Source organism: Leptosomus discolor, chromosome 1, assembly GCF_034619465.1.
Source record: "Leptosomus discolor isolate bLepDis1 chromosome 1, bLepDis1.hap2, whole genome shotgun sequence".
Lineage (NCBI taxonomy): Eukaryota > Metazoa > Chordata > Aves > Leptosomiformes > Leptosomidae > Leptosomus > Leptosomus discolor.
The window spans coordinates 184,514,095-184,534,247 of record NC_141391.1 but is presented as its reverse complement, the minus strand read 5'-3'; the positions used below and the strand labels follow the sequence as shown (position 1 = coordinate 184,534,247).

At 40.4% G+C, this 20,153-nt stretch overlaps 1 protein-coding gene across 1 annotated transcript; it reads right to left on the bottom strand.

The window, feature by feature from the left end:
• Window positions 1–3,611: 3,611 nt before the first annotated feature.
• On the bottom strand, window positions 3,612–20,004 carry SLC38A4 (solute carrier family 38 member 4). The gene is made up of 15 exons (XM_009955492.1): window positions 19,886–20,004; window positions 18,935–19,025; window positions 17,515–17,630; window positions 14,425–14,498; window positions 14,205–14,297; window positions 12,500–12,581; window positions 12,324–12,406; window positions 12,163–12,221; window positions 11,509–11,787; window positions 11,311–11,390; window positions 10,115–10,215; window positions 9,005–9,129; window positions 6,220–6,364; window positions 5,139–5,236; window positions 3,612–3,713 (listed from the first exon to the last, which is right to left on the bottom strand). The coding sequence occupies exons 1-15, from the start codon at window positions 20,002–20,004 to the stop codon at window positions 3,612–3,614; spliced, it is 1,647 nt and encodes a 548-aa protein (XP_009953794.1).
• Window positions 20,005–20,153: the final 149 nt, after the last annotated feature.

Sequence of the window (20,153 nt, the reverse complement as noted above, 5' to 3'; positions counted from 1 at the left end):
TGCCAGAGTTTATGGAAAATTAACACCAGGGCCAGCTGCTTTTGTGGCTTACTTAGGCCTGCTGCCCTTCTTTCAGATAGATGTTGTTTAACATCATCTTTGGTTATTTATGGACTAGAGAGGACTTTGCCCTCTAATGAGTGTCCCTTGTTCTGCCTCTTTCCAAATCCAGAGCTGAAATATTTATGCATTACTTCTTTTTATTTTTTTCTGTATCGCTTCTGGCATTCTTGTCACGTCCGTTTAATGACACGCCTCTATGGCCGATAAAATTTCTAATACATTTTCATTGGTTTCTTTTTCGTCCTTGAAAATGTACCTTTTCCTTTTCTTTAACTCTTCTCCTTCCCTTGCCAAAATTTTAATTGTTTAATTAAAACAGCCTCCTGCCACAAGAAATTTATAGCTCAAGAACCATCAAGACAGAGCAAAGGAGAAGCTGCAGGGAATTAAAGATACCTAACTACAAGGGAAGGAGAATATCGGTGAGGATACTCCTGACGCAGGTGTTGAGCAAGTGTCTGGGTCTGCAATGCCTCCCTCATTAGTGGGCAGGTTGCAAACACTGGCTGGCCGGGTCTGCGAGCGTGGTTCTCACATGAGCTCATCGGTGCTGGAGCGGCATGTAGACCAGTATATTTTGGGCTACAATTATACACCAGACAAATATGTAACAGCAGGAAAACCTACAGCTGCAGTGATAGGAAGTATTTATACAGAGCGGTACCATCTGGTGCATGGTCCTAATAGTGACTATACTTAGCTGCTATACTGTGTATCCCGGCTAATCCCACGCTCCAAAGAACGAGGCATTCAGTGTCTTGTGGATAACCCACTTTTGACGCCAGTCATTCTCTAGCCAGTGATGTCTACGCAGCTCCATGAATAGATGCAAAACAGCGTATGCAAAAGGGTTATTATACAAAGAGGCTGCCATCTTGCTCATCTGCAGATACATGGATAAATAAATTTCTCTCTGAAAAAGGAGTGCAGTTTTAATGACGCTCGTGTTAAGGCTACCGGTTTGATTCTGCTCGATTTAAACAAACAAAAAAATCCTTCTCCTGCTAGCCTTAAACAGAAGAAAAGAGATCTCCAGTCTTTGGAAAATTCATTTATTATACATCCATGGATGGTTTTGTAATAAAAATCCTCACAAGGCCTCCTGTCAACATTACAACATGAACAAGAAACTCCAACATCCACCATTCCTAGCAGTGCTAATAAGTTAGTGTGCAATACTACGATTACTCCCACTGTGCACAGCAGCTTAATATTGCGGTGACCGGCATATTTTAACTTGAAAAGTTGACATTTTTTGCAGACTCTCTACCTCTATTTTGGACACCTACAATTTTGTGATGTGAAAAGGCAGTGCCATGGTTCCATGATTTTTCTGTTACTTTTCTTGAGGTCGTCTGTATTTTAGGTGGCTACATGAATTCTTAGGTCTCTACATGCAGCTGCAGTCACTATATGTGCTTTTGCTTTGAAGCAAAGATGCAGTTACAGTTCAGTTCTTCCATACATTTAACTCTCAGTAGTGGTAACAGGAAGAGAAGTGTGTGGGTATGTTACAATTAACTCTAGTCCATATTAAAGGTCTCTTGACTAATAATACAGCATTATTTGTATTACTTTGATTAAAATAGAGCAAAAGATTATTGGCACCTTTTTCTTTAAAAAATGCAAACCCAGACAACATTCACAAGACAGTGTGCTCCAGTATATTAAGGATACAGTACTCAAGTGAGCATGAAATACTGCTCAGAAAAATAGCAGTTGGCATAGAATATATATTTGATATGCTTTTGCAATTAACCTGTAAGTATACACACATTCATACACACAGATTTGTACACACTGCCCCCCCCCCCCCCCAAGAATTTCGTACAAAGCTGAGGAGTGAGCAGAGACCACTTTTGTGCGCTTTATGGCTTTCTGAGTTCACAGGTGTGTACTCAACAGAATTCTAAGTTGGAAAATGAAAACTCCAATTACATAAGCCTGGATTTGTGTAAGTGTGTTAAAACCAACCGTTGCACCTTCCCACTCATTCGCTCTGCTATGGAGTTAACATGACTTCTCTGACTATTTTTTCACTGGTGTGCACAGAGAGCGTATATAGTGGGTACTCTACAGCATAGCTAAAATCACAATCTGGAGGGTACTGTGTTAATTAAGCATCCATATAACATGGAACTTAACCTTTTTTTTTTTTTTTTTCTGTCTTGCACAGCTGCACAGCACGATACACTTGAGATCGTCAGTAATGTCTTTTCCTTTGCGTACCTTAATTATGGACGTTGTTGAATGCTAGCATATGTGTAGACAAGCTAAGGTACAGCAACTGAGAAAGTTACCTGACTTTGTCGGGTACAATGGTAACACAGAACTTTGAGGCATATATTAAAAATTCTCAAGAGGAAAACATCTTGCAATTTATTGTAACATAAGTAGTAAACAGCCGAATGTGTTTCTAGGTAACAGTTAGGCCTTGCTACAGGTATATTTCAAACACTGCTGAATAAAAATGAACCTTTTACAAACCCACCAATCCAATATGTTTTCTTCAAAACAATATTAAGTGTGTGGCTATGAAAACAGAGTGACACATAAAAAAAAATTTCAGAAATCATTTACCACAGGATAACATTTTTATAACTAGAGGAAAACAAAAAATTATGTACATAAATACATATATTTTTATATATAGCAAATTGCAGATTTCTGCACGGAACATTTATCAAATACACAACTACTGAACAATACTGGATAGGGTGCTTTGCCACACCTTGTGGTCTCCTTAAATTCCCATGAGAATGGAAGACAAGTTTCTATGGAGGATACAACTTGTTCAGTGATGCAAGCTCACACAAGAATTAAAAAAGTAAAGACAACAAAAAAAACCCACAGCAGAAATGCCTGACATTTCCAGCACAAGCATCTTTAACAACAAAACGCAAATGCTCAATGGTTCTTCAAGCCCACACCCCAGCACAGGGCCTGTGCCGGAGAGCTTTACTCTGTATGACAACAGTCACCTGCCAAGGGCGATGAATTTGGGCAAAAATCTGATGCTCAGCTTTTTCCACTGGCTTTCAAAGCCATCATCTTTCTGACAGAGAGGTTGGTAGGGAGCAGTCACCTTTCAGATCCCCTACAGAAACTGTACCCCTTCTCTTGGAGCTGGGCAGCTGCTCCCATGAGCTTCAGATAGAAAACAAGGCACTAGCTGGTTTTCTGGCCATTACCTTTCCAGGGCTCTAGCAACTGTGGTTATTAGCATGATGGGAGAGGTTGAAAAGGGTGACACCAAGCTATTTTTGAGGACTATGTACACAGTTATTTTGGTTTTGAAAATAGAAAGCACCCACACCACACATTTCATTTCACCTGGCCAGAAAGGCTAAGCTCAGGTTTCTAATGCATAAATAATGATCCTTAGTGAAAAGGATGACGTAGACTCCATTTGGTTCTAGTGACCTTACCAGAAACCGCCTTCAAAATACTGCAGTTACTAGCTAGGAATAACAGTCCTTTTTAGGTGTCCTTTGGAGCACACAATACAAATATTTATGGTATAAAAAGCACTCAGTTGTCTTCACAGGTTAGTGATGTCTGGAACTTGGGGGATTGTAAATCCAGTCCATTACAATAAGAGTCATACTCACAATCATGAAGATTACTCCAAGTATGAGAAAAATTAGAGCCTGCAATTGGAAAATGGAATTTTATTAATAAAGCATATGACTGAGCAGACTGTAGTTCATAGACTGTCCTAATGGAACCACATTTATGTAACACCCAGGGTCTGAGTTTGGGTCATTCTCTGTCACTAAAGCACAAGTAATGTCATACAGTCCTATGTGAATCAGAGTTAGGTCTGTGTGAATTTCAGTCCAGGAGACCCAGGCTTTGCAAGACTAGGTCTGAAAAACCCCTGCTTTGTTACTATGAACAACAACAAAATACAACAGAGAAATAGTATTTTTCTTTAAAAATTGATCAATTTTCAATTAGTGATTATTTTCTCTGGTATCAAGAACAGCTTTGGAGTTAATCCTTTTCATCCTTATTAGACAAACAGGTAAGCCCATCTCTTCTCTGAAGCCATTTCTGCATATATTCAAGTGATTCAGATGCTTATAGTCACCGTTTGCTTTAGTGGGTCTTCAGTTTACTGTAATCTGTCCACACTTAATATTCTGCCTTGCAACACAAAGACGAATATTGTATGTGATCTCTGTGCAAGGTGTGAAACTCTAAATCTGCCTAACGTACAGCAACGTGAAGAAAGAACAGAAACACGTGAACGAGTATTCACAGTCTCTCTATAATAACAGCTCCAAAAGTCACCCTCAGAAAACATTTTATGAAAACAAACCTTTCTTTCTATACCTGCAGTATGTATCGGTCAAACGTCATCTTCCGTGTGTTTTTGCGAACATGTATATAGATGTATATAACAACATCTGTTTACATTATGTACCTGCATATACATTTAATCAATAACTCTTTGATTAAATTTTCAAAGGACATCTCCTTGGTGATATTGTTAAATGTGCAGGTGGCTATTGATGTTCAGGATGAAGGTACTGCTGCGTCAGTACAGCAGGATGTATAAACAGCTGCTGTGTATAAATGATAGACCTTCATATACGTCTCCTGTAAGTATATGGATCTATCTCAGTGGGGAACTCACTATTACTTAATTATCTTTGCAGTACTACTTCCTTCTTAACCTTGACCTCAAATCTTCCTATTAATCCACAGCTGGCCTTCTAGTGTGAACCAACAGCTCCTTATACACTGTCTTGCTGTTATGTGTGCAAGTGCAGGTGTTAACTAGAGCTTAGATTGGATTAAACGAAGGCCTTTTTCTAGTGATTTAAGACACATTAACCTCAAAACTTGCTGTTGTGTGTCAGTAGTAGTAGAGCATTAAAGGTTTTGGCTTGTGAAGCCCTTCTCTCCATGCTAAAGTGAATCACACTGCCCAACATGTAGTTTGAATGAGACACTACCATTTACGAACAACTGCCGGATGTTGCAAGTCAAAGGTCTGAATATTTGTGACCAATGGAATCCACACACCCTCCCATCCTTCCTTCTGCCTTTGCTGCCAGCTCCCTTACCCCGATCTTCTGGGGAGACCTCAGGGGCTCCTTCTCAACGAGCCGCAGGTAGAAGGCAGCAGGAAGGATGAAAATCAGCATTGTAGCAGAAGAGGCACCTGGAAGAGAAAGCAGAGCTGAGTACCGTGCTCTCTGATGCATAAACAACACAGGGCACCTGCAAAAAAGACCGTGTAGGGAGGCAGCTGCTCTTCCAAGCCCAGCTGCACAAAGGTCATTCTCTGTAGACAGCATTCATGCAGAGCTGTAGGTGTCCAAACACTTGCTTGAGTGCCTGGGGCCCAAAGAGCCACTCGTTAACTAGAGGATTTGTTCCAGTGTGGCTGCCTGTGATACCGACATCTGCATGTGAGCTGGTGAAGTGAGGACAAACAGGCACTCCCAGGGCATGATGACCCTGGAAAACAGGTGTCGAAAAGAGGGTGAGTGACCTGTGCCCTGGAAGTGACTTCTCTCCTCTCAGCAGAGCCCAGAACAGTGGTCCTGGTGTAAAAGGCAGGGAGGAGCAAACTGGCTGCCCACATGGAGTATAAAACATGAAAAAGGCAGAAATCCCATGGAGGTGTCTCTCTCAAGGGCATCTGCATCCCTGAGTCTTCAAGCAGCTCAGAGCATGGAGGCTCTTCATGAACCTCTTTGGTCAGAGGCCAAAACTGACCAAAAGAAAGAGGTAAGGATACAACTCTGAATGTCGAAAGAAATGCGTCACTTTTCTCCTTTTTCTAACATCACAGTTTGGAAGTCAATACATTTTGTCCAGGCTATAGACACTTGAAAACCAAAGCTGATTTCCCTCTCCTCCACGGGCACTAGATGCCCTTTTTGTCAAAATGGGAATTCCTTACCAGTTTTTATATTTGGATTATTGTATTCTTTGTGCCCCATCAAGGTAACAACAAAGTTGGGTAGTATTTAGCTTTGCCTGTCAGCTATTTGGGAATTTTTATTTCCCTTTTAACTTTTATCTGTGTTTATATTACTCTACCGTAAGACATGAACTGAGAGTGTCATTGCATCCATGAATGTAAATATGTTGTGGAAAGGATTAACAGAGTAAACAAAAAGTATTTCTAAAACCTACCAATAAATCCAAAGATGTCTTTAATAGTTGGGACGAAAATTACAAGCAGGTTATTAAAAGCAAGAATTACTGCTGCAATCAGGAAATGTCTTATCCAGCTGAATGGCCTTTTGGGAAACAGCAATGCACTGATAGATGAACGGATCTGTAAGATGAAAACCAGCAGGGAAAGTAAAACAGCAATTCATTTATCTTTGCTTTTCACTTTTTAAAATGATCTATGCTAGTTATTTTTGCTGTGAGAAATTCTGACTCAAGAAATCTGTTTTCAGTCTTTGATTCCCTTAATGTAATCTCACTCTGATGTAGGTTTTTGAGAACTGTTCACAGTTTAATGCAGAAACTCAAATATTTGCAGTGCAGAAGAAAGTCAAGTAAATAGGGTGTAAAATCAGGGACATTAAATCTGTTCAACTGAAAGATGCTAAAATCAGCAAAAAAAACCCCCAAAGAAACCCCCACTGCGAATACTAATCAGCAGGCAAAAAATGCACAGGTGAAATACGAATTGCTGTATTCCTGAATCTGATCTCTCTGAAAGTCCCACAGGAGTTCTGTCATTTACTTTTATGACAGAAAGAGCAAGCTGTTGTTTTACTTTCGTTAAATATATGTATACACATACATATATGTCTTTCAAAATAAAATCATATTTTGTAATGCCACTTGGAAGTTATAATCCTAAAAGCTATTACAGAGAATCCTTTTTGCTCTGCTGACTTTCTCACACACCACAGAGAGACTTTTTTTTTGCTTTTTCATCAGCAAAGATAGTAAGCAGGAAAAAGGTTGAGAATAAATCCCTTTAGTGGCTGGAGATAGTGTTACTCTGTAGTACCGTGATTAACTTAAAAGATTTGAAATTTAGAAGTTGAACAAAAATGTTTTTACTCTGAAAAAAACTCACACCCCACTTCTGTTTGGTTCTTTTAAAATAAGAGACAATTATTTCTGGGTGAGTTTGGCAATTCAAGAAATGTATGGAGTTCTGTCAGACTTGAAACCCATCATTTGAAAACACTGCTGGAATTTTGCATTAATGTTTTTCAGGTTGCTGTGAGCCAATATTAGGAAGAGAAAGACAGATTGCAAAGATTTTGACCGACCCTTTGGTTGGTGTAAAACAGCTTTTTTCCACCAAAGAACTGCTGCCTGCATTCCTGGTCAATTATTGTCACCATCTTGTGCATTATCTCAGCTGTGACATAGTCCTCAAAATGAAACTATCAAACTGAAGTTTTACAGTGACTAATGGTACGTAAATCTACATTTATTTTTTTTTTTTTAGCAACGCAATGATTTTTTTTTTTTTTAAAAGAATAAACTCTAACTACTTTAAGAAAATGCAGATGTAGTAGTTCATAAAAAAGTAGTTCATACAACTATACTGCTTATTTGGAGTAGTTAGATCTGCTGAGCTGGCTGTCCTGATGGGCCATGTAAAATTGTTTGATATTCTGCCTTACAAGCACATGATATTTTCTCGGCAGTTCTTTTAATAGAGCAATTAATGCTGTGATCTGTAACTGCTAAACCTTTGCACACTATTCAGGTATAAAAATGATTATATAGAAGGCTGAAAAAAGCAAAATGATACATCTGACAGATAGAGGCTTTTGCAATCTCCTTAGCTTGTTTTTGCATGAAAAGTGATCAGGTAGTTAAGATTAATTTAAGCATTTAGTCACCGGTTTAAATACATTATTTCAGGCAGAGCACCAGAGTGCTGTAAGCTGGATGGACTGATCACTTTGAGTGCTTTATACCAGAACTTTTTTTTGTTGTTATTGACATCCTTGAATGATGATCACTGCTTTTAGGTATTTTTCAGCAAGCCTGGAAACAGCACCTAAGCAGAGCTCATGTTTGTATCCAGCACAATGGAGCAACAGGACCCCAGGGTTACTGCTCTCATCAGATGGAAATGTTACGGTGTGATGCAAATTGCTGGGAGTCCACCGGCAGCATGATGCTGGGCTTGTACGTGCCATACAAATGGCACACCATCCTCCCAAAACTTAATGACCAGGATCAATATTTTCTCCCCTGCCGTGCAGCAGCTCAGGGAAGGCACGAAGGACAGTCTTGTACGTTCAGGAGCCTGGAGGTCTGCTCTTCAGGTGGGGATTGATCCCTGAGGAGGGTCAGTCTCTCTGCAAAGTGGTGTGTTTAGCTGTGTCTTTCTGTCACTGCTACTGTGGATATTGCGTTTTTCCCTGTGAACAGCACCTAGAAGTTCCAAACTTTGCTCAGATATCTGACTGTGGCTGAGTCTTCACCGCCTCTGTTTTCTGACACTTCATTTCCTCCCTTTTCCATGGATTCAAGCATGTAAGATGGGCACAGGACCTCTGCCTCTCTACCTTGGCAGCCAGGTCTGGCAGTCCTGCATGTGTCTGTCTTGAGTCTGGATAGTATAGTTGGTGCCTGTGTCTGTACTGGAAAATCTTGTAAGAGGTTTCAGTTTATCCCCAAGACTTTGGTACTCACTTACACTGCTGCTCTGACAAATATAGTACAGAGATAGCCAGAGGGAGGCAGGACAGTTGTTCCTGATTTATCTCTGATTTATTTAAAAAGACTGATTTATTTCAGTCTTTCAAAATTTGCAACCCTAACTACCTAAGCTCCTTGCTCTGGTCAAACTGTATATGAGAAAACAGTCCCTCCCAAATAAAAACTCAGACTTACTTTTTGTCAATGTTAAAGTCTGTCTGTGCTGAGTAACTACAGTCAGTGTATACAGGCTAGCCCTGATTTCAGCTTCAGCAGCTGTGTTACTTACGGGGAAAAGGACAAGGGGCACGGTCAGGGTTACAGCCATGAGCACTGCCAGGCGAACTGTCAGCAAGAGGGTGTCAAAGGTGTACACTCTGGTGTACGTATGAAGTAGTTCATCTTCAACCTCTCCTACAAAAAGGAAACAGAAAGGAGTTAAACCACTTAAGCAGTATCTTCACATGCAAAAGGATCTTCACACTGCAGCCAGATAGGATTAGCTTTGGCCCAGCTGCTGTCATCTGATACATGTTATGGGCTAGGCATGAAAGAGGAATTTCTCCACCATGACCGATATGAGTCCATCGTTCAGAGACGGTGAGGGTAACACAGCTCTGAGGTGATGCTTTGTACTCCAGTATCTCAAATGACGTTCTCAAAGTTATTAAGTGGATGTGGAACCTTAGGTAAAAGTAATTTCTCTGATATGAAATAGGAAACAACTCACTGAACTGGGAACATCTCCCTTTGACATCCACCCAGGTGTCCCAGCTCTCAGACAGAACCCTCTTGCCCTAGTGGCAGAAAGCAGATTATGCTGTGTCATTCACTTCTCTGCTGTAACAGAGGAGCTAACAAGGTAAAAAGAGGTGGCGTTTGCATAAAATTGTGTGCTAATACAGGGGCTACTCTGTTTACTTACCAGTTAGTCTACCTCATCCATATTTTTTTTACACTAGAATGATTTGCACCTGTTTTTCAGCATAGGTGAAGCTGAATTAGTGGCGTCAGAGCTAGGGTGGGTAGCACTTAATAGTGTCACGTAAAACTGTTGAGCACTGTTGAGTATTTTTAGTGTGATCACTCTTGTCCTTTGCCAAGAGCCAAGTTTACAGCAGGTTGTTGTCTGAGTTCAAAAAACCAAGAGATATGCAACTGGTCCCCCTAGTAGATGCCTTTGAGCCTCTCAAGGCTGAGGAACTTGTGGCCTGACAGCTGGATAAGTCCCACTGCTTATTCAGGAGGTTACACACTGTGTGTTATGTTTGAATAAAGTTTACACCTATATTCAGGCCCACAGAAAATACATGAATACTTGAGGCTTAGTGTGATAAAACTGTCTTGCCTGCTTTAAAATGAGAGGGAAAATTCTGCGGAGAACAGGTCTTTGACCTACCGTAGAACGTAAGGTAACCAAAGAGGGCAGCCAGAAGATACATGATAAGCATGCCGGTGATGGAGATATTTGAGACATTCTGCATCCGCTTTCGGGAGCGACTGAAGTAAGAGAGAAAGAGAGTAACAGTGTCAGTCTTATAAAGCCTCTATTTGTACAACAAGTATCCTGAAGAGTCATATCTCTACTGGTATCTCCTCACTGGCTAGTAAGTTCATAGCAACTATGTTGGTTATACAGAGCTCTTGAAGCTTTGCAGCTCTGTGCAGAACAATACAGACTTATAAAAGTGTGTTGAAACTCCATTTCTACTGCTTACTTAGTGACAACAGAGAAATATGCCACGTTATTTTGTATATCATCATTTACATACTATCAATCTCCGATGGTGTATTTTAAATAAAAATGGTGTGGCTAAAATTACAGGCCTGGTAATAATAGACAAGAGCTTTCAGCCAGCTCTGTATGAACATACCCTTATATCTACATAGGTTCTGCAGGTTCAAGAACTTCCTGCAGGTCAAATCCTTTCTTTAGAAATCCTTTGGTAAGAAAATCTTCAGCTTATAGGACCTGGAAGCATGGTCCCAAGTCATCTGAGAATTTTTTTTCTTCTGAGGTTAAACCTGCTGAAATAGGAGGTAATGGGTCTTGGCCTCCTTGAGTTTTGCAGCACAACCTCCTGTAATGTAATTATTGCTGTTCAACAAATACATTTTCTTAGCCCTTCCCAACTGTCAATTCTGTGCTGATTTAAGCAAGTGTATTTGATTTTCGATATTTTGTGAGTAAAATAGGCTGGGTGAAGAACCTGTGTAAGACACCCAAACCAACGGCATTCCAAGAAACCTTAAGAGTAAGAGCAGCTGACCCAGACACAGAACTCGTTAAGACACTATTAGAAACCAGAATTATCTTTCAGTACAACGCAGTTCCCCAGTATATTTCACATCATTCAAAGGACTGTCCAGATTCCTCTTTTCCTAAGTAAATATCAATCACTGTGGCTATCTGAACAGTGGTTCTCTGTCACCAATATTTATTAGGTCAAAGCAAAGCCATTATCTTCTCACTATGGAAAGCAATAAATCATTAGCAGGTGGGTGTCTACACACCAGCAATCAAGGCAGAACATGTAGAAAGTGATCTGTAGCTATGGTTAACTGGAAGTATGGGACAAAATTTAAGAACCTTACTCTTTCAGTTCACTGTATATTGGTAGCACCTCAGGGTGGCATACGAATGCAAATGCCAGGATGGGTATTGCATAGGCAGTCTGTAAAATAAAGCTCCCATTAGTAAGAATGGTCACTGCTGTACCTCTGACTTTTGGCAGGCAGCAATTTAGCTGTGATATGAATGGCTAAAGACAAATTCTACAGAATCTGCCTTACCCGTGAGTTGAACACAAAGTATTTTGGCTGACACAAGTCACTACTGTCGCTGTGTGCTTCATATTCTACACCACTTTTGGGGGAGGTATCTTTTGGCTCCTCAAGACCTGGCAAGTGCCCAGCTGTGTTGTCCATCATGAAATTCACACCAAAGCTGAGAGACTCATTCGGTAACGTGACCAGGTGCATTGGCACTGTGTTGTTGATGGTGGTCCAGTTTTCAACCCCGTGGTCCATGATGGGGAGAGGACAGGCTATTTGGGATTTCTTGAAGATTACCTACAAAAGAGTGGACAATGTCATCAGAAGAGTACCACCATAGGAGATTACACTTGCAGAAATATAAAAAGGCACAGAGAAGAGAAGGGAAAGGGAGGGAGCAAGAAACCTAATGCTAGCACTTCTGCTTCTCCTGCAAGTATTTGTTGTAACTCAGTCTCTGCTGTTGTCCTGCTTTATTTTTTGTTCTCAGGTGTCGCTTTTTAGGCTGATCTTTTTTATTCTGGCTTTGTTCAGCAATAAGCTTATTGGTTTGATTCACTTGCAGGTGCTATTCTAACATTCACATTAAATTGTCATGGTAAGAAATATAACAGCATTGCACAGTTACAGGCTCTGTATTTGCTTAGAGACAATACCCAAACAGTCACCTACCACACTGACAAAGAAAACCATACAGGTCAGCGAAAAACCACTCGTATAACCAAGATAACCTGTGCAGCAAGAAAAAACAAACCAACAGTTCAGCTACATATAAATTCACAATCCTGATTGATAGAAATAAGAGATGAGGCTAAGTGGGGCACTAAGCTTACCTAAGCTCTTTAGAAGGGAGAGGGGAAGAATAACCCCAACAGTTACAAGTATGACAAGGTAATTCCCATTTAGGTACCATTCTCTAAAGAGGAAGAATAAAAAAATAATAATCAGTATCATTGACATCAAAATTGAAAATTTTCATCTGAAGTTAAGGATGGGCAAAGGTACCTACCCAGAACTCTCCTCAAGTTTCATAAATGCTCTGATCACTTCAGGAAGTTCATATTTTATAATAAAGAGGTAGCTTGACATTGCTGAAACAAACAAACAAACACCTTCAGAGAAAACGGTGTAATTCCAACAAAAATAATTTATTTTAAAACACATTAATGCTGCATGAAAAACATGTTGTTTTGGGAAACATGTTTTTGCTAAAACAGAGAAATGAGTTTAGTTCAAGTAACAGTGTGACTAAATAGACGGTATTTTCCCTTGATGTTGTTATGATCAAGTCCTGGATGACATCTGGCATTCAGTAGTAGAATATAATACATTTATTACTGAATTAACAACATGTTCAAATCACTGTTCTGATGAAATTTACTCTTAACTTTTCCTTTTGCTTTTCTGTTGTAAAAGTGTTTTCAATGGACACTGTCCATCCATATTCTATAACAACTTTAGTTGTTACTACCTCTAAATCTCTTCATCTATCTTATCCCTTCTATTTTCAGCTTCTTTCTTCCAGTACTCTACTACATATATATAAAAAAACCCAACCAGTTGTCAAGATTCCTGATGGAAGGGTGAACTTCTATACATCTCATTTAATGTACTGCCAGAAGGCATGCTTTTTTTAGGTATTTTATGTTGGTCACAGAGAGGTCTTTGGAGACCTATGGATCAGTCTAGACAAGAGGACTAGAGGAGCAGCTATTCCTCTCTAACAGGGGAGCATACTTCCTTCCTGAGTTCAACCATATTTGATATCCAGGCTTGAGGAAGGAAAGGAAGACCATGGAATAGGAACTTTTTTGAACAAAATCGAAAAGTGTCTTGTAGTAGAGATGTGAACAATCTCTGTCTGGATAGTAAAGTTCCTCTAAAAGGACAGTAATAATCTGTCAAGCAGATTTGCAAAACATACCAAGTTCCAAGAGAGAGATCACCAAAAAATCTACATACATTTAATTGACCAGTGATGCATTTAGTTTATACTTCAACTGTGTCTTCTTAAGAAATCTGGAAAAAATTACAGAGTCCCCTGACCTTTCAGATATGGTGTTCCCCAGTCTCCTAAAAGTCTTCCTCCAGGGTAGTAAAAGGAAATAACTTTTGTTGAATGAATGTGTAGTCCTACCCCTACTACTTAACATTGGTAAGTAAACAGTCTCCTGTTCTGAGAGGATGGGGGTTACTTGCTAGATATTTCACAGTAAGTGTTTTTGTAGATGAATACTTTCAACAATCACTCTTAAATGCTCAACATCTTAGAAAGATCACAACCCAGGTGTCATTTCAAGGAAAGAATTCAGCTGGAAAATGAACTACTGAAGAACCTTTCTTTTATGGAAAAGTCAGAACCATGTGCTCTTTTAGGTCAGATTAATCTTTCCTAAGTTGAAGCAGATGATGTTTAGTTTGAGCTGTACTCAATGAAGAGAAATATCCAACTCCTTAAGGATAGTCAACCCAGCTATTTTAGCCACCATTGAAGGCTCTTCACTGGTCGTGGAGAAATCCCACACAACTAACTTTCACCAGACACTGACGTGTCAGATAGCTGAAACAAGGCAAGATGAATTCCTTCTGTCCTTCCTTTTTACAATACAAGGTATACTGTACCTGGCTCATCTGTGATGCAAGTTAGCCAGATAAAGGAGAGACAGCAATTGTGTTCTGTAGAAAAATATCAGAAGAAAAATTTTGCCCCTTACCTCCAATGTTCTGCATTGTAACTGAAATGAAAACACCACACTTCCCAGGCCAGCCAAATGCCTTTTCTCCCAATTTTTCATATATTAGTGATCCTGAAAAAAAACCCAAAACAAAACAGAAACATGGACCACTGCATTGGACACACTTGATGAATTGATTTCAAGGTAAAATACATGCATGCAGTAGAGACTCTTAGTTGTCACAGCCTGATCCTCGTACCTCCTTCTTTTGATATCTTCAGCAAGAGGTGGACTGAGTAGAGCGACAGTATTGCTACGCTGAGCAGCAAAACTCTGCAAGGCAAAGCAGAAATCAGAATTCCAAACAGGACATCAGAGACACTCTGTTGATTTGAATGTGCTCTTGCTCATCCTCATCAAGATCAGTGTGTAAACAGTTTTCAGCAAGTTTATGCTTTGGACTCCCAGTGCTGAATGCAGAGATACGTGTCAACTGTAGCTTACTTGTGAGTGCAGTTGCACCTTATACTTTTCAAAAGCCCCTCAAGGCTTGTTTAAGTCCAGGTAAGTGACAATTCTCTGTTATTCCACAAGGAGAGAATCTTACATCTTAAACAGATTTCTATGCAAGAGTCAGGTCTTTGGTTTCTTACCTGCTCACTGACCTCTCGTTTCAATTTCACTCCTTACTCAGAGCTATAAAAAAAAAATCCAACCCCAAACCATGATTGTGACAACTTCACTGCCAGCTCCTGGCTGGTCACAGAATCACAGAATGTTAGGGGTTGGAAGGGACCTTGAAAGGTCATCTAGTCCAACACCCCTGACTTCTGCAATGTCATCGTGAAGTTGTGGCATTTAGCTTGAGATGCCCGCTTTGCAAAGTACGTTAGAAATCTTGCATAATGCTAAAGAGTGGCATGACACTGGAAAACCTGCCTTTGGAGCATTTGCAGCATACTCTTCTAGCCTAGTCTGCTTGAAGGTACTGGTGCCTGAATTCATTGGTTCTGATTACTGCCCTGTTGCTTCCATGCAACATTTGCATCTTATGTGATTTCAGCTATCTGCCTCTTGTGAACTGCTGGTGAAAAAATTAGCTTTGTATGGCATTTTCAGGGCACAGCACCATGGGCAGCATATCTTATTACCATAATTGTCTTGTCATCAGCCTGCACAATGGTTGAGTGCAGAAGGGGACATGATGATAGCACGGCAGAGCTAGGAAACACAAATGTGCCTTACCTGAACAGGAGGTTGTGCCCACACCTTCCACTCCACTGAACATGTTGTTTGGTATACATACAGGAGACACTGACAGCTGAGTTTGTAAATGAGTTACAGTCTAAGAGGAGACAGATGACGGCCACTAGACCATCACAATTTCATTTGAAGTTTCTTTCTCCAAGAGAGACAGATGACACTACAAACTTCATGTGAGCAGGGTCGTCTCTCATGCTGAGGGCTCATGCAATGTGGTAAGGGGGGATCATGTCTGAGGTCGCAGTGTACCCTGCCAAGATGGCATCCCTCTTGATCAGTGGCATCTATGTAGCTGCTCTTCAGAGACATGATCTCCCTGTCTCGACACATGAAGTGTGATAAACCGAAGCCATCCTGTTTGCACTTGCTGAAGCATGCCAGGCAGCAGAAGTGATGCTGCAGCACATGCTCTGTGTCATTGCAAACCTCCACCATGGTAGAGTAGGAAGCAATGGGAACTTCTTGAGAGCTTCTGAGTTTTAGGAGCCCTCCTTTTGCCTTCACCCTGTAGAACGTCTTCCAGCATGAGATCACTTGGGCAACATGAGAACAGTAAATTACAAAAATTTAGACAATGCTGCCAGCATTATCTAAATTAGAATTAATTTTCAGCAGTTCCCATTTAGTAGATGGGATTTTCCTGTTCTGCTACTACTACTCATGATTTGTGAAAGCAGAGGAACCTCTAGCAAGTGGATGCATGCCGTGGGGGTAACAATATCCCCACACAGTTTTTTACTTTTAAATAAAATTCTTTCCTCTACCAGAAGGGAGAATGTTCTCATGCAGAAAGTATGGAAGTAGGACACGAAAGAAAATGAGCCGTGGTGGAGAATGTCCTTTGTTTTTGCTGTTTAAGACTCCATAGGATTGCTTTAGCACTGCCAACAGAGCTAATGCCATTAGCCTCATATCAGATTTTTTTTAGCCACTTGTGGGAATGAACAGAGCCTTAAAATAGAGACATTACAAACATAATTTCCCCCCCCCCCCTCCCCAGTGAGGCTTGGAACAACAAAAAAAAACCTCTACAGTTTTCGGACTCTAATGCAGTCAATTTTGAACTGGCTTCCATTTTTGTATCTGCAAATACTATATCTAAACCATTTGAGTGCAGGTGCTGGGAGGGAAGTACTTATTCAGGACAGTGTTGCACCTACAATTAATTTTCAGCTAAAATTCTCCTGTTAAAATAGGAGGTGTTTCTTAGCAACAGGAAGCTGCATGTAGCATTTCAAATACTGTTGCTGTCATAGTTACATGATCTCCAGAAGAAAGAAGCTTTATAAAGATAGCCATGCAACCTGATTTAAAGGCTTGTTAGATATCAGTAATGTAAAACAATGGCCTGTTATCATACAGTACTGTCATGCTTTATTACAGCCTCACGGTGGATTAAAATTAAGGCTTCAGCTAAAATTAAAACTAGTTACTAAAAACAGAAAACCAACTTTTTTTTTTGGTACAGTCTGTCTCATTTTACAAGGTTAGCCAAGATTAAAAACTTCACATGGCTATCTGTTCCTGTCTATCAAAACCCATTTTGTATAGATACTGTATGTCAGCCACATACCATTGCTCTCATCTGTGCACGTTGAGTACAAATAGACTTGAGTGAGCAACATTAAATCTGAATAGATCTGTGAAAGCCTTTGAATTCAAAGCACTCTGCTATTTCAGACATATAGAATAAGTTTCTTTCATTTCTACATAGTGATTAGGTAGTTGGGTTGATGTAAATATGTACTTTATGGGTGATTTATTTCCCTTGTTGAATTCCCATTCTGAATCAGCAAGACTGCTGTTGTTATTTTAGAACCGGTATACTGTTCTTCCCCTCTGGTTTTTGACTGCACAGTATCAATTCACAATTGTGTTCCTCATACAAAACAGGGCTAAAATAAAAAAAAATCATTTGTCAGCAGTGGATGGTTCCTTGCGGTGCAGCTAAAATGTTTTCATTACAGATGATCTTACAAAACTTTTCAGCTAACAAAACAAGCTTAACGTACCTCTCTAACCACAAAAACTTTAGCCCCAGCTCACTATTTTTTTTTTTAATTTGTTTTTATTTCTATGTACTTACATGAAAATGATAATTCCTGTGTTGGCCATTGCATAGGAGAGCCCTAAGATGCCACTGCCCATAATGGCATTGCTGAGGTTGAACGAGGACATTCCAAAGGAAGCTCTGCCCCTGTGCTGTTGGGAGTAAGAACAGAAAATGGCAATTAATTTGCTTTTTTATTGAGCATAACAGACTAATTATCCTCTTTTCTGGTTTTCCCTATATTGCTCCCCTGATCCTTAGGGGCAGAGCTTTGTCAAGGTTCCTGAGCCCACAAGTGCTTGCCACCGCAAGGAGTCTCTTTTACATCCAAAGCCAGCTGTGCTGGTAGGTGTTTGCCTCTTCCCACTCTCCCCTTGTCTTGGTGGGGAGGAGGGCTACATCCCCAACAGGCAATAGAGGTGACGTAGCTACAACTGCCTGTGTTGGCCAGCTTCTATAGAAATACATACTGTTATCTAACAGATCTCCCAGTTATTGATTTAAAAAATTAAAACGATTTTTTAAATATTAATCCAACTGATTATTGAATTTTTCTCCATGTACGACATGATTCTTTCTTTGGGGAACTAAAAGTGTGTCTCAGGGTGAAAAGAAGGAAGCACTGTGTGACTCGGGCTGGCGACAGGAGAGTAGAAGAGGACAAAAATCTAGGAAAGGGAGGATGGTGTGTGAAGGAGTCACATCTCCCACCAAGTGGAAAAGAAAGGGGGCAATATGGATCTTAATCTTAGCTTGCAACTACAAATAATATTTTTTGGTTTTAGCTGATCAGTCCTGATAAACCCTGTAACAGGACCAACAAAGTAATGCCTGACTTTACACCAAGTTCACAAAAAATTTTAATAAAGTTCAATCCTGAGCAGAGAGGTGACCACATGCACATCCCAGGAACCGGTGCTGTGATTCCATTTGCACATGGAGCTGTCTAAAGAGTTGGAGGCGTGCTGAGTGAGTAATGTTCGGCACTGTAAAGCCAAACATGAATGTCCTTTCTTTAAAGCAATGAGGCTGGGTGCGGATTCATTTATGCTGATGCTGGAAACAAACAATACAAGCACATGTGCACTAAGACCTAACCCTACCTTGATATAGGAGCAACAGGGTTGCCTTTAACCAAACTTCCTGTCAGAAAAATGGGTGTAGACCTGCCCTGGCTGAACATCTTGGGTGAGGTGACATGGGTGCTACTGAAGTTCAAGTATGATCTGAGGAATTTTTCTAATTACTTGTGAAGGAAATACACAGTTTTAAGTTTTACTTGCAATACAAGAGAAAGGGTTTGCTGCACTAACTGTTGGAATATGTGTTTACTCTTCCAAAGCCAAGATTATGCTAATCAAGACCCAGAGTAACTTTGTTTACTGAAACTTTTGGAAAAATATTCAGGTCAATAAGATTTACTTCGTAATTACTCTTAAAAATGAATAAAACTTACATATTCTTCATTATATTCTTCCAATTTCTTTTTATCCAAATATCCATTTGTAAGGAACTTCTGACTTTCTGCATCATCACTAACAAATGGACTGAATGCGACGAAAAATAAGAAAATATTAGATAAGGCTTATGACACATATTATGTTCAAGTAGTGCCTTTTGTCATTAGTGGAAACTTCCTTTTGACATTGCAATGAATAATAAAAAATCCTTCAGAAACAAAACTCTCTTCCCCTGTAACATTCTCATGTCCAATGACATGTTTAATAGATTTTTGCTTTGCCTCAGAACTTAGTTTTAAACCCAGTAATCTTCAAATTATATCTGATTGCAGCTGTTGGAAAGTAACAATTCCTTATTGCCAGCAATGTGCTAAAGCCGATCACGCACTTCACATCTGAGGAACAGAGTGCCTTGCAACTGCCCTTTTGGAGGTACATGCCAGGAGGTGGTGTGGTTCAGCAAGCTGAGAGCTGGAGGCTGATGGCTGGTTTTGAGATGTCTTTCTCAGGCCATCCTGGTGCTACGGCAGGTCCTGCTGGAGACACCTGAGGGTGGGCTGTCTCCGTGGGAGCACTGAGCTGCTGTCCTCCATACCTTGCCTTGGAAAGCTTTTGCCCTCTCAGTGTGCTCAGGTTGCAGTGCCCTGAGAGTGCATTAATTTACACGTGTGTGATCTGACTGGAGTGGTTGGAAATTGCCAAGCAGGTGCTTGGAGCTGGGAGACTACAGAGGTCACTCCAGGCAGCGGCCAGCAAGGGGGGCCCACCATCCTTCAGGCACAGACCAGAGAGGGTCGGTGCTGTGGGAAAAAGCTAGCTAAACAATCACACTAATTTCAATATTTTACCTAGGAAATGCTTTGAGTCCCAGATACAATTAGTGAAAGTAGTTTTTTGATTACTGCTCTCTAGCCTTAACAGTACAGCCTTCCCGTTTAAATGCTTACCTCCTAATTGCAGCCTTTTCTGAATCAACCAGCTCCGTGTAGTTGTCTTCAAGGCTTTCCCCGCTGTTGCTCTGATCATCAAGTTCGATGTTGACTTTTTGCAGCTCCATGCGATCCATTTGAGAGGTCAGCGGTTTCCAGCACACACACTTGCTTCTTCAGGGTAAACAGCACTGCGCCGTCCACTCGCGGGTCTTCTCTACCATGCAAGGACTGCCAGAACACTCTGTTCTGCAAACAAAACACAACAGAACTCATTAGACTTTTC